At 38.8% G+C, this 14,164-nt stretch overlaps 1 protein-coding gene across 1 annotated transcript in view; it reads left to right on the top strand.

The window, feature by feature from the left end:
* slc25a36a (solute carrier family 25 member 36a) overlaps positions 1-13,085 on the top strand; it is a 37,994-nt gene extending 24,909 nt beyond the window's left edge. The window contains exons 5-7 of the mRNA XM_022677954.2: positions 9,002-9,068; positions 9,913-10,202; positions 12,530-13,085. Of these exons, the coding sequence (XP_022533675.1) occupies positions 9,002-9,068; positions 9,913-10,202; positions 12,530-12,723 (551 nt within the window). The 3' untranslated portion in view covers positions 12,724-13,085. The remainder of the gene's footprint in view (positions 1-9,001; positions 9,069-9,912; positions 10,203-12,529) is intronic.
* Positions 13,086-14,164: the final 1,079 nt, after the last annotated feature.

Here is a 14,164-nt window from a genome sequence, read left to right as displayed (position 1 = left end):
TTACAGATATGGCTAATAAACCAACGACATAAACAGGGCTAAGCTGAGATAAGACTAGAGCTTATGTCTGATATCTGGGACTTAACCTACAGCAAGTTAAGGCTAAGTAAAGGCTAAATGTAAACATGAAAAAAACTGACAGAAAAATAAAAGCTGATGGTCTACTAACCCTAAGTGTTGTTAGCTTAGCATTTCCAATCCTTATGCAGATTTATTATCTTGATAAGGAAGCTGCTTCTATAAACATAAACCTGAGAAGTAAAGAAAGAAACACAGCATATGCTAACAGCTAAAGCTAAGGCTAAAAACAAACTAGGCCCTTAAGGCTGTAAGTTACAGATATGGCTAATAAACAAGGACATGGCAGGGCTAAACTGAGATAAGACTAGAGATTAGGTCTAAATTAAGTCTTATCTGGGACTAACCTACAGCACGTTAAGGCTAAGTGTAGCCTAAATGCTAAATTTAAACACTAGAGAAAACTGGCAAGGAAACCAAATACTGAAATACTGTCAAAGGAAGAGCTGGTAGAGTTTTCTGATTGTGGTTTGGGTGGTCTACTAAGCCTTGTCTAAGTGTTGTTAGCTTTAGCATTCTCAATTCTTATGCAGATTGATCCTGTTGGTGAGGAAGCTGCTTCCATGAACATAAACCTGAGAACTAAACAAACAAAAACAAAACACAGGGCAGATGCTAACCGCTAAAGCTAATGCTAATGCTAAAAACAAAGTAAGCCTCAGGGCTGTAAGTTACAGATATGGCTAATAAACAAACAACATGGACAGCCCTAAATTGAAGCTTATCTGGGACTAACCTACAGCAAGTTAAGGCTAAGTAAAGGCTAAATGTAAACATGAAAAAAACTGACAGAAAAATAAAAGCTGATAGTTTTCTGATTGTGGTTTGGGTGGTCTACTAACCCTTGTTTAAGTGTTGTTAGCTTAGCATTTCCAATCCTTATGCAGATTTATTATCTTGATAAGGAAGCTGCTTCTATAAACATAAACCTGAGAAGTAAAGAAAGAAACACAGCATATGCTAACAGCTAAAGCTAAGGCTAAAAACAAACTAGGCCCTTAAGGCTGTACGTTACAGATATGGCTAATAAACAAACAACATGGACAGACCTAATCCCCTAGTCTTATTTCAGCTTAGCCCTAAATAAAGGCTTATCTGGGACTCAACTAAATGTAAACACAAGAGAAATCTGACAGAAAAAAAAAGCTGATAGAGTTTTCTGATGATGGTTTGGGTGTTCTAAACCTTTTCTAAGTATTGTTAGCTTTAGCAAACCTTATGCAGATTGATTCTCTTTATAAGGAAGTTGCTTTCATAAACTTAAACCTGAGAACTAAAGATAAATCACACAGTAGATGCTAACAGCTAAAGCTAAGGCTAAAAACAAACTAGGCCTCAGAGCTGTAAGTTACAGATATGGCTAATAAACAATGACATGGCAGGGCTAAGCTGAGATAAGACTAGAGATTAGGTCTAAATTAAAGCTTATCTGGGACTAACCTCCAGCACATTAAGGCTAAGTGAAGGCTAAATGCTAATGTAAACATGAGAGAAAACCAGAAAACTGTCAGGAAGTCAGTCAGCAGCCTGTTAGATTTGTTTATAGCCATGATTAACTCCCAGGTTGTTGATGTTTACACTGTGTGTAAGTCTAAACCGTGTTCCCTGAGGAGATGTAGGTCACCCTCTCGCCTGTCACAGGAACATGGAGCAGGTTACACTGGCCTCCTTTCCATGACCGACTGTGCAGGCTTGTTTAGTTTTTTGCACATTGTTAGAGAATGCCATGTTCTAGTGGCTAAATGCACTGCCAATAGACAACATAATGTATTTGTTGGGACGGAAAAAATAAATATAAATAAAAATAATAATAGTAGTAATAATAATAATAATAAAAAAACTAAGAGAGAACTTAATCTGGTATGTATGCAGGTCCAGATTTCCAAAAGGAAATTCCCTCCCTTATTTAGAAATAAATAAGGATGGATTCAGCTTTCAGATGATTGACACAAAATATATTTAGTATAATTCATTTGTACCTTGTCCTGCCTTGATCAAAATGGCATTGTAGTTTTACTTTAGATAACAAACCTTAAGAGAATTTTGTCATTCATTTCACATGTGGTACATAAGGTGGACCAAAATTGTAATCTCATGGTCCAATTCCACCCAAAAAGCAATTAAATTAAAAAATAAAAATAAATATAAAAATAAAATAGAGTAAAATATAAAACAAAAATAAAATAAATGTCAAGATAAAAGCACAAACTATAGTAGTCAGTATAGTGTGCTATAGCAAAACCTGCCCAGTGACTGCCGTAGAAATTTGGCCATTTGGCTAAATCTGGCACATGCACATTATGAAGTAATTTTATTGATTATTGTGTATTTTCCCTGTTAATTAAATAAATTGAATCAAATATCAAATCAAAAGGGAGTTATGTGGAGAATGATAAAATTATCCTGACAGATCACAGGCCCCAGATATAGTACAGTCAGCCAATGCGTGTTTGATATGTGATGTGTGCTTCAGTAGCTTACAGCAGTAGATGCTTAGTAGAGGCTAATGTTGAAAACAAACACTTGACTTATGCTTTAATCGATTTTCCTCCGGGTCCAGCCACACGAATCTGGATATTTTAAAAACAAAGGTTATTGTCTGCATTTTTTTTTTTATTCAAACAAACACAGTACCACTCTAAAATGCTAAAAATAACATACCTCCTACAAAATAACATCAAAAACACATGTTGGAACAAGAGAACTAACAAGCGTACTGCTGATTACCAGCAGAGAAGGGAAGGTTTTCCATAGGTTTCAATCATTATGACACACTTTAAATACAGTAAATGCATGTTTCTTAGTAAATGCATTTAGCCATTTTTGGCGGTTTTATGGCGTATTTTTGGTATCCCACCAAAATATGTTTCACTTTTTATATCCTGGTTTAGCACTGTGGGCGATATCAGTTGATTTGCTCACCCATCCACATTATTGAACAATCACTTTCATGGCCACAGGTGTTTAAAACCAAGCACCTAGACATGAAGACTTTTTCTACAAACATTAGTGAAGAATGAGTCACTCTCAGTAGGTCAGTGAATTCCAGCGTGTTACCGTGATTGGATGCAGCACCTGTGCAACAAGTTCAGTCCTGAAATTTCCTCCTCACTACTAAATATTCCACAGTCAACTGTCAGTGATATTATAGAGATTATATTATTATTAGGAAGAGACTGGGAATGATAGCAATAATAAAGAGTCCATCAATACAGACCTCCAAACTTCATGTAGCTTAAGATTAGCTCAAGAACAGTACAAGAACAGCTTCATCCCATCCAAACCTTACATCAACAAATGCACCAAATGCAGGCGAGTAGATACTTCTAGCAATATAGTGTAGATGAGACCAGATGACCCCCTACGTAAATCCTTTGCTTGTTAGCAACATTAGCATCATTAGCTCCTTTGCATCTCCTGTTCTCAACTAACGAAGCACACATTAAAAAACATGTCTTGACTGATCATCTTGGGGCCTCTAGGGTGAAAGATACTCAATCTATTGGGTAGTATTAAGGTGTCCGACAAGGTTAGCATTTGCATTTTGTAACTTGCACTGCCTGACTTTTTTTTTTTTTTTACTGTTGTTTATGTAGACTTTTGTCCCCGCTTTATTTCTGATGACTCCCTTTATCACCTAGTTATGGTTACCTCGTAAATATTAATGGTGCTAATGGTTTTACTGCTGTGTAGAACCAGCAGGACTGTTCTGTAACTCATTTGACCTCCTGTATTCCAGACCTAGTCAAAAAGCACTGGTTTAATGATGTCCTTTAAAACTCAAGAGACAATACATCTGCCTCTTTCTCTCTCTCTCTTTCTCTCTTGTCTTTTGTCTTTCTCTCTCTCCTGTTCTCTTACTCTCTTTCTCCCCTGTTCTCCCTTGATCTCTTTAGGATTCTTATTACCAGGGTTCCTGCAGGTCCTTAAAAAGTCTTAAAATGTCTTAAATTAAAATCCGGATAATTTTCAGACTGTGCGTTTAATGCCGGTGCTAACTTTAGCAGCGAGTTAGCTAATGTTACAAGAAAGAGAAGGTTAACCATAGGGGTAAGCTAGTTAGTAGTGTTATTTAGCTACATTACTTGGAAGACAACCAAGGTTAGCTGAAAGCTAGCTAATATAGTAACATTAGCAGCAAGTTATGTAGCTAGTGGGGAGCTAGCTAACATACTAATATTAGCAGCGAGTTATCGAGCTACATTACTGGGGAGAGAACTAAGGGTTGTGGAGAGCTTGCTAATATAGTAACATTAGCAGCAAGTTATGTAGCCAGCGGGGAGCAAGCTAACATACTTATATTAGCAGTAAGTTATCCAGCTACATTACTGGGGAGAGATCTAAGGTTAGTGGATAGCTAGCAAACATAGTGACATTAGCGGTGAGCTAGCTAACATGCTCACATAACTTTAATGTTGAGTTTGCTACGTTACCGGGAAGAGAACTAAGGTTAGCAGAGAGCTAGCTAACATTAGCAGTGAGCTAGGTAACATACTAACATTAGCAGTGAGTTATCCAGCTACATTACTGGGGAGAGATCTAAGGTTATTGGAGAGCTAGCTAACATAGTAACATTAGTGGTGAGCTAGCTAACATAACATTAACGGCGAGTCGGCTATGTTACCGGGGAGAGAACTAAGGTTAGCGGAGAACTAGCTAACATTAGCAGCAAGCTAGATAACATACTAACATTAGCAGTGAGTTATCCAGCTACATTAATGGGGAGAGAACTAAGGTTAGTAGAGAGCTAGCTAACATGCTAACATAACATTAACGGTAAGTTGGCTACGTTACCGGAGAGAGAACTAAGGTTAGTGGAGAGCTAACTAACATAGTAACATTAGCGGTGAGCTAGCTAACATGCTAACATAACATAATAAAGCGGGGAGGTAGATAACATTGTAACGTTAGTGACGAGTTAGCTACCAAAGAAAAATTATTTACATTTTTGGGTTTTAAATGATATTTATTGTGGTCTTAAAAAGCTCTTAAAAAACATTAAATTTGGTTTTTAAAATGGTGCAAGAACCCTGATTACTTACTTTCCTGCTTTCTTTCTATTTAAGCCCCGCCCCCACTATTCTCAAATTCTCTTTCCTATTCTCTCTCTCTCTCTCTCTCTCTCTCTCTCTCTCTCTCTCTTTCTCTTTCTTGTCGTTCTCTGTCTTTCTATGAAATGGAAAGTTGGGAAAAGCAAGTGAAAAGCACAAGTAGGGTAAAGGGTATGTCATATGAGGGTGGGCCCTGGGGTCGGGTGGGATGTGGGCGGGGTTTGTTGAAGTGCTCCACCCCCCCATGTGCCTGCCACGGCACAGGGGTGTGCGTGGACTGCTGCTGCTGCTGCTTGTGATTGTGGTACAGAAAAGCCTGTGTCTATTTTAGGCCTGTACTGTAGCTTTGCACCCTGCGAGAGGGTCTGTGAGCCAGCCTGCTCTGCCCCCCCATATCTGCAGGCTTCGTCCTGCAGCTGTGAGGAGGAGCTTTGCCCCTCCCCTGTGAGTACTCGTCAAGAGACACACTCTCTATCTATCTCTCTCTTTCTCTCTTCCTATTCATCTATCTCTTCCTATATTTATCTCTCGCTCTCACTCTCTCTCTGTCTCTTCTTCTCGTATCGATATATACTGTATATATCATCCTCCTTCACCCAGTTGCCCTAGGCTTCTTACCCTGTCTAGAGCCCCCACCCCACACTGTAGGTCAGTAGACCTCCTTTTGGTTTGATAGATGTAAGAATGTTTATCATGTAGTGTACAGTATATGCACACTAATACAGACTGTATAGTATTGTACAGCATTTTGTATACTATACACTGTACATCGATTTCCTATGAGTATTTGAACATTCATCTGTAACAGTCATCATCTTATCCTTCATCATCCGCTTTAAATAGGGGGATTTTAGTAAAGCTTTATCAAATTTATTCTAAAGAAAAAGCTCAAAACTGGTTAAGGCAACTTTTTTCAAATATATATATATATATATTAGAACATCCAAATCTACAACTATATATTTAACCAGCATGCTGTTCTTAGCACCTATATTATTACTATTGAAGACAGTAACCTAAATCAGCACAGTAACGTGTCCGCCATGCAATGAGTTGCCAGTGTATTAGGTACACCTCTCTTTTTTTACCCTATGCCACTTTTGGCAGTCGTTAGAACAATTAAAATGTTTGCTGTACCTGGTCAAAATATTAGTACACATACATTAGTGTCTCTTCATAAGAATGGTGCACCACAACTCCAGAATATCCACTAAATGACATTGCGCTATATAAGTGCTGCAAATTGGGCACCTATTAACACCTACCTACCATATTTTTTGCGCTATAAGGCACACAACCAATAAACGTCTAATTTGTGCTCTGTTTTCATACATAAGGCACACTGGATTACAAGGCACATTATGCAACACTACTAGTAAGGAACAGGGGTGTTGGAGTTGTATATAAAAGTGTAAACATTTTCTGTCAAAGTCAATCGAGCGCTGAATGTTAATCTACACAGATTTCTCTCCTGAAAACTATTTGTTTGGGTGAGTAAAGAGCTTATGTTTATTTACAGTAAGCATAGATTTCCAGATTTCCAATAAGGCTGGGTGCAGCAGCATTAGCTGCAGTTAGCGCTAGTAAATGCCACCCAATAGAGCTACACTAAGGAACCCTGAGTGTTCCGGTAATCCAGGGTTATATCAGGTTGCAGCTTTTATACTCTCCTCTAGATGGCAAAAAAGTGAAATGATTAGTGCGGTTAGCAGCTAATGCTAATACTGCTCCAGCCTCGTGCTGGAGAAACTTTACAAAAACTCCTTTATAACACTGCACTTCAGCAGAGTGGCTTTACTGCTCCTTAATACCTGACTGGTAAAATTCATACATAAGATATTGTATGCACCAGATTATAAGGCGCACTCTCAAATTTTGTGAAATTTAAAGGATTTTAAGTGTGCTTTATAATGCAAAAAATACGGTAATTCTGAGGATGCATCATGGAGGTCAACGTGCTATATTCACTTTATGGATAAGAGTACTACAACTGCTCATTCATTCTTTGTGAATGTATTGAGCACAGTACCATTCTAGTACATAAGGACACATTTACAATCAACACACTACCCAATCCTTTACACTTGACAGAAAGTCAATCCTCACCAATCTCAAAGTCAAAGAAGACATGAAAACTCTACCCACATACGGACTTGAACCCAAGACCCCAAGCACTGAATGGCAAATGTGCTGCCCACTTTATCCCCAACTTGTACCATCATAATTCCAGGTGGTGGGATAATTCCTTTTCCACAGCTCAACACTGAAAGGGATTTTTATTCGTCATGCCCACATTGCCCAAATATCTGTGCCAACAGGTTCAGGTTTATCTCCATACAAGTCAAAGCTGTATAAGTGCAACTTAATGCAACTGAATTTGCTCATTATAATTCCCTTAAAACAAAAAAACAGTCTTTGCGGTAGCTTGGACTGATGTTGCTTGCATTTCGTTCAGAAGAGCATAATGCAAGAGTACTTTGGACGTTTGGACTTTTGTCCACGTCTTCGGTGTGCACTCTTGATAATCTTGTGTCCTCTGAAGACGCATCTTCACTGAAGACCCTTGATGTGCATGATGACCATTCAGCAATTGTAATCAACCAAAAAGAAAGAAATGCTGATTTACAATGTTATTTGACTTATTCTGGCTCGTCTTCCATTTTCAACATCCTCCTTTTCCCTTTCTGTCCCACTGTTAATCCATGGGACTACTGGTCACTGGTAGTTATGGCTCTTGCTATGTCCAGTGGATAACACCACTGCCTACCAGTGTGCTACCATTCGGGAGACTGGGGTTCAATTCCAGGTCTAGGTGAATGAATGCTGCTCTACACCAATAAGAGTCCTTGGGCAAGACTCCTAACACTTCATTGGCCCACCTCTGTAACAGGAATAACCTTCTGCGTCGCTCTGGTTAAGAACGTCAGCTAAGATCTATAAATGTAAATGTAAATGCTTGTAAAATAGATGTATGTAAAAGGTCTGTCTATCAAAAGGTGTACTTCTTAATTAACTGGCAACTCATTGATTGGTGACTAGAAAAAAATAACGGTTAAGACATCTTTGCAATGCTAATATTTATATTTTAAGTATCTCACATATTGCATTTTTGGGAATGCCATTGTGGAGATGACATCTGAAAACAACCGAATACAATATACAGTATATAATTATATATTAAGCACTGTATGAACACTTAATTAAAATAAATTAAATGCATAAATAGAAACTTAGAAATCTTAGTTTATTTCACTGTCAGGTTTAATAATTTTTTTTCAACCATATTATGGTAATACTCCTAAAATACCATTTAAAATTAGCTTTTTATGTAATATACAATATTACATTAATTTAAATATACTTGTTCACAATTTTATAGCTTCAGTTAGATGGGCTTTATTCGCTTTTATGTGGTCATCTACTCTAAGATGTGTTTGTGGCTTTAAACTTAGTTCCCTGTTCAAAAAAAAATAAATATATAATTTGTGATTAATGATAAACAGTTTTTATCTAGATGTGTGTGAAAAAAAGAAAAGAAAACTGGCATCCATAGGATAAGATAACCATCACTGTTGATGATCCCACTGCGTTCCTGTGCAGCACACTTAGCCATATTCAATAAATCCTCACTGATATGAGTCCATGTCAGATATGTCAGATAAGAATTTATCTCGCGCTTCCAAATCAAACAGGCCATAAACACATCTTCCAGAAGTCCACAGTGCTTCTCTGGAGTGTGAAATGACTGTAGGCGAGTTTTTGTTTTGAGGTGTGTAGGCCTGATCAGTATCCTTATCAGCCATAGGCTGACTGAGTGACTGTGAATTGACCGTGTCACTTCCATGTCTGACCCGGACACTGCTTTTTCCCAGGGTTCACCGCGATCACGGCCACCAATCCCATCTGGCTCATAAAGACCCGGCTGCAGCTGGATGCCAGGTAAGCAGAGCTTCTCATGTTCCTGTTGCTGTTCAATTAATGATATATTTATCATTGAAAAGGTTCTTTATTTCAGTAATTCAGTTCAAAATGTGAAACACATATATTATATAGATGTATTACACACACACACAGCAATCTATATTAAGTGTTTATTTATTTTATTGTTGATGATTATGGCTTACAGCCAATGAAAAACCCAAAAATCAGTGTCTCAGAAAATTAGAATATTGTAAATGACCAATTGGTACTTTTGGCAGTGTGGGCAGTGTGCCAAGTTGTCAGTAGCAGAGGGAAGCATGAAGTGCTGTAAGATTTTGTGGGAAAACAAAACTGCACTGACTTTAGACTTGATAATAAAACACAGTGGACCAACACCAGCAGATGACAGACGTGTCTCTCCAAACCATCACTGATCATCAGTAAATTTTACATTTCATTTGTAAATCAAGGGAGCAGAGTCTGGAGGAAGAGTGGAAAGACACACAGTTCAAACTGCTTGAGGTCTAGTGTGAAGTTTCCACCAATCAGTGATGGTTTGGAGAGACATGCTATCTGCTGATGTTGGTTTTATGGAGATGCGGATTTCATTTTCCAGCAGGACTTGGCACACTGTCCACGCTGCTAAAAGTACCAATTGGTCTTATATAATAATCAAATTTTCTGAATTACTGACTTTTGGGTCCTAATCATCAGCAATAAAAATGAATAAACACTTAAAATAGATCACTCTGTGTGTAATACATCTATGTAATATATGAGTTTCCCATTTTTAACTGAATTACTGAAAGATACTGAAAGTTTTTAACCTGTTAATGGTTTTCTTCCTTTTGTCTCCCTGCAGAAACCGCGGAGAGAGGCGCATGAATGCGTTTGAGTGTGTGCGGCGGGTCTATCAGGCAGACGGATTACGAGGCTTTTATAGGGGCATGTCTGCCTCCTACGCTGGCATTTCAGAGACTGTCATCCACTTTGTCATCTACGAGAGCATCAAACGCAAGCTCCTGGAGTCCAAAGCCAACGCCAACATGGACGATGAGGACGAATCGGTGAAGGATGCTTCTGACTTTGTTGGAATGATGCTGGCTGCAGCGACGTCCAAAACCTGCGCCACATCCATCGCGTATCCACACGGTGAGTCATTGTCCTGATTTTGCTACTATTAGCAGCATTACAGCTTAGTAATGGCAGTTAGTGCTTTGATTTGATTAATGTGTAGTTTTTTACATTACATTACATTACATTACATTTCATTTGGCAGACGCTTTTGTCCAAAGCGACTTACAATAATGAAGTACAGAGTAATAGGAATTTAGATAACCCATTTTTAGATAGGGCTTAAAGGAGGTCGAAGGGAAATAAAGGGATAGAGGAGTGAAGGAGGGGAAGAAGGAAATGAGGTTAGAAGTAGTTAGTGTGTTAGAGGTGTTAGGAGAGTAAGTGCTCTTTGAAGAGCTCTGTCTTCAGGAGTTTATTAAAGATAGTGAGAGATTCTCCTGATCTGGTAGTAGAAGGTAGTTAGTTAGAGGTGTTAAGAGAGTAGGTGCTCTTTGAAGAGCTCTGTCTTCAGGAGTTTATTAAAGATAGTGAGAGATTCTCCTGATCTGGTAGTAGAAGGTAGTTAGTTAGAGGTGTTAGGAGAGTAAGTGCTCTTTGAAGAGCTCTGTCTTCAGGAGTTTATTAAAGATAGCGAGAGATTCTCCTGATCTGGTAGTGGAAGGTAGTTTGTTCCACCATTGGGGAACTCTGTATGAGAACAGTCTGGATTGCTTTGTGTGAATGTTTGGCAAAGCGAGGCGACGTTCATTGGAGGAGCGCAGCGGCCGGGAGGTAGCGTAAGCCTTCAGGAGTGAGTGCAGGTAGGAAGGAGCCTGTACTGTCATCACCTTGTAGGCGATTGTAAGAGTTTTGAATTTGATGCGAGCATCAACTGGTAGCCAGTGGAGCTCAATGAGCAGCGGAGTGACATGTGCCCGTTTTGGTTTGGTTTTAAAATATAGTCACAAAAAAAATAAATTCCTTGCATTATAATTGTGAAAAAAAATCATATTTACAGTGGCATATGAAGGTTTGGACATCCATTTAAAGCACAGAAAGCCAACTTAATCATACATTAAGCTACTGCTTGCTTGATACCGAAGGAAAATGCACACTGTTCTTATATTTGATATCTGACAGAGGCAGATTATATTCACCCAGCTCCATTTATTTTACTCCAATTTTGGATACACAGAGTGCAATATTAATAACGTGACATTATGGATCACTGACTTTTGTTTGGTATATATGTATCGTATTTTTCAAACTATAAGGTGCAACAGATTGTAAGGTGCATTAAGTGACACTAATATGGATGCCTACATTGAAGTGAGGGATGTTGCCATGTTCCCCTTCTAATGGGAAAGCTGGGGAAAGTGCCTAAGTAAACAAAACTAATTCTTAAAAATAAAAATAAAAAAAATATTTTGAAGTCAAACGAGCGCTGCATGTTAATCTACACAGATTTCTCTCCTGAAAACTGTTTATTCGGGTGATAAAAGGGCTTCTGTGTATTTACAGTAAGCTTAGATTTCCAATATTTTGTCCAAGGGTAAGTTTTCAGTGAAGTGATTGAGGTACTAAGAAGCTGTAAAGCCAATCCGCTGAAGTACAACATTATAAGGGTGAGTTTTCAAGTGAAGTTTCTCCAGCACTAAGGCTGGGTGCAGCAGCATTAGCATTAGCCACTAACCACAGCACTAACAGGACATTGATCAGCTAGCGGTTCATCCCTTGTAGCTTGTTTTAACACAGTGAACACATATACTACATTCCCTGAACAGCGTAAAAGCTAGCGTTGTGGTTATCGCCTAATGCTAATGCTTAGTGCTGGAGAAACTCCACTTAAAAACTCACACTTATAGCCCTGGTTCATTGTGAAACCAGCAAGTAAATCCTGGATAAGCTGTGGAATAAAAAAAAAAAAAAAAATCCAGGCCTGGACAAGTTTTGGAAAAATACAAATACCCAGTTTTCGAAAAGTCATGGAAATTAGGTCTACAAATCTTCGCGTTTCAGTTTATTGATGGATAAAATCTAATTTGAGCTAACAAATAGTTAGTTCAGTAATTTAGCCCTACACAATGGAGCTTTCGGGATATGACACACATTTTATTATTAAAGATTACGTCAGCGTTTTTAAAAGATAAATTTTAGGCCTACTATAATCGATTTTAATTATTGTTTTAGTTGCTTTTTGGTTTTATTGTCCATGTCTGCACTGATGTTTCAGTCATGAAAAATCATATAGTCATGAAAATTCCCCTTGAAGGCATAAAGTCATGAAAAAATCATGGAAATGCAGTGTATGAACCCTGAAATGCAGTTTGCTACAGTTATGCCATAATATATGCCATATTTTCCCCCTCTTCCTTCTTGCATTAGCTTAGCAAATAACCCTTGTCCTGTGTCCTCTTTTGCAGAGGTGATTCGTACCCGGCTACGAGAGGAGGGCAGCAAGTACCGTTCGTTCTTCCAGACCCTGAGCATGGTGTTCCGCGAGGAGGGCTACAGGGCGCTGTACCGCGGCCTGACCACCCACCTGGTCCGGCAGATCCCCAACACCGCAATCATGATGTGCACCTACGAGCTGGTGGTTTACCTGCTCAATGGTTAAAAAAAAATATATATATACATAAATATAAACGTGCTAATGGAGAGGTGAGGTGGGTGGGGACGAGGAGAGCGAGGGCGAGAGAGAGAGAGGGAGAGAGAGATGAAGAATGGACATGACAGAGACGACTGTCCCCGTTGTGAGACCAAAGGAAGCAGCAGCAGCAGCAGAGAGAGAACCAGGAAAACAAAGCACTATTTGCCTCCAGTCCTTTAGAAGGCGCTGTTGGCACAGACAGAAGAGAGGAAATGGTATGAGGGTAAAGGGGTTCTGGCTCGTAAGCTTGTCAGATAGATATGGGATTGTTTTGTGGTGTGAAAGAGAGAGAAATCAAGCGAAAGGTAAAAAAAAAAAAAAAAAAGAAAGAGAGAGAGAGAGAGAGAGAGAGAAATGAGAAGAAGGTGCTGAGATGGTCTGTTTATTTCTCTTCTAAATCTTTAATGTGAATTAGTCCTTTGTTAAAAGGACGTTCAAGAGGGGAATGCTTGAAACAAATATATATTGAAATATACTGATATCCATTAGGACGTCCACTGAATTCACACACAATAAGACAATAACTGTTGTTATTTTTGCTGCTAGCTGCTATCATTTCTAAAAAAAAAAAAATAATAATAAATAAATAAATAGGACTTATCTTATTGATGCCCCCCCCCCCCCCCCCCCCACCTCATTCATCTACTGTTATTTCAAACATTCCCCTCTAGAGGGCAGAGTCCCACACTGACGCTGGACAGCTCTCCACGCACACAAAGTCCATTTTGCTGGAGTTTTCTTTCATTCATGGTCAAAATGATCTGATCTGTGTTCCTTCACATACTTCAAACTGAAGTGTTTTTTTTTCTTTCTTATTCTTTCTTTCTTCTGTTTTGATCTCGTTTGAGTGTTTGTAACAATCAGACTTGTTTCCTATTAATAATACGTTAGTCTGGTAGGGCTCACAAGACCGCAGTGCAGTAGTGGGAGATACCGGGTCGCCAGGAGTCCGCGGCCGGGATTAAATGCCGACAGTGCTCTAATTTAAGACATGTCAGGGTTATAATGCAGGAATACAATAGGCTTGTATCTCCTGAAGCTTGTACTAACCCACTACTAAGTCTGTACACACAGAATGGGTGAGCGGTTGCTTCCTATATATAATATATAATATATATGTATATACACACTAGTGCATCTTTTATTGTTGATGATTATTATGGCTTACAGCCAATGAAAACCCAAAATTCAGGATCTCAGAAAAAAATTAGAATATCAGATAAGACCAATTGGTACTTTTGGCATGCAGTGTGGGCAGTATTAAAAGTCCTGCTGGAAAATGAAATCCGCGTCTCCATAAAAGTTGTCCGCAGAGAAAACGCTGCACTGACTTTGGATTTTGGACTTGGTATATCACAGTGGATCAACACCAGCAGATGACATGTCTCTCCAAACCATCACTGATCCC

The sequence above is a fragment of the Astyanax mexicanus genome, chromosome 8, assembly GCF_023375975.1.
Source record: "Astyanax mexicanus isolate ESR-SI-001 chromosome 8, AstMex3_surface, whole genome shotgun sequence".
NCBI lineage: Eukaryota > Metazoa > Chordata > Actinopteri > Characiformes > Acestrorhamphidae > Astyanax > Astyanax mexicanus.
Note: the sequence above shows the minus strand (reverse complement) of the source record. Positions and strands in the feature narration are given on the sequence as shown.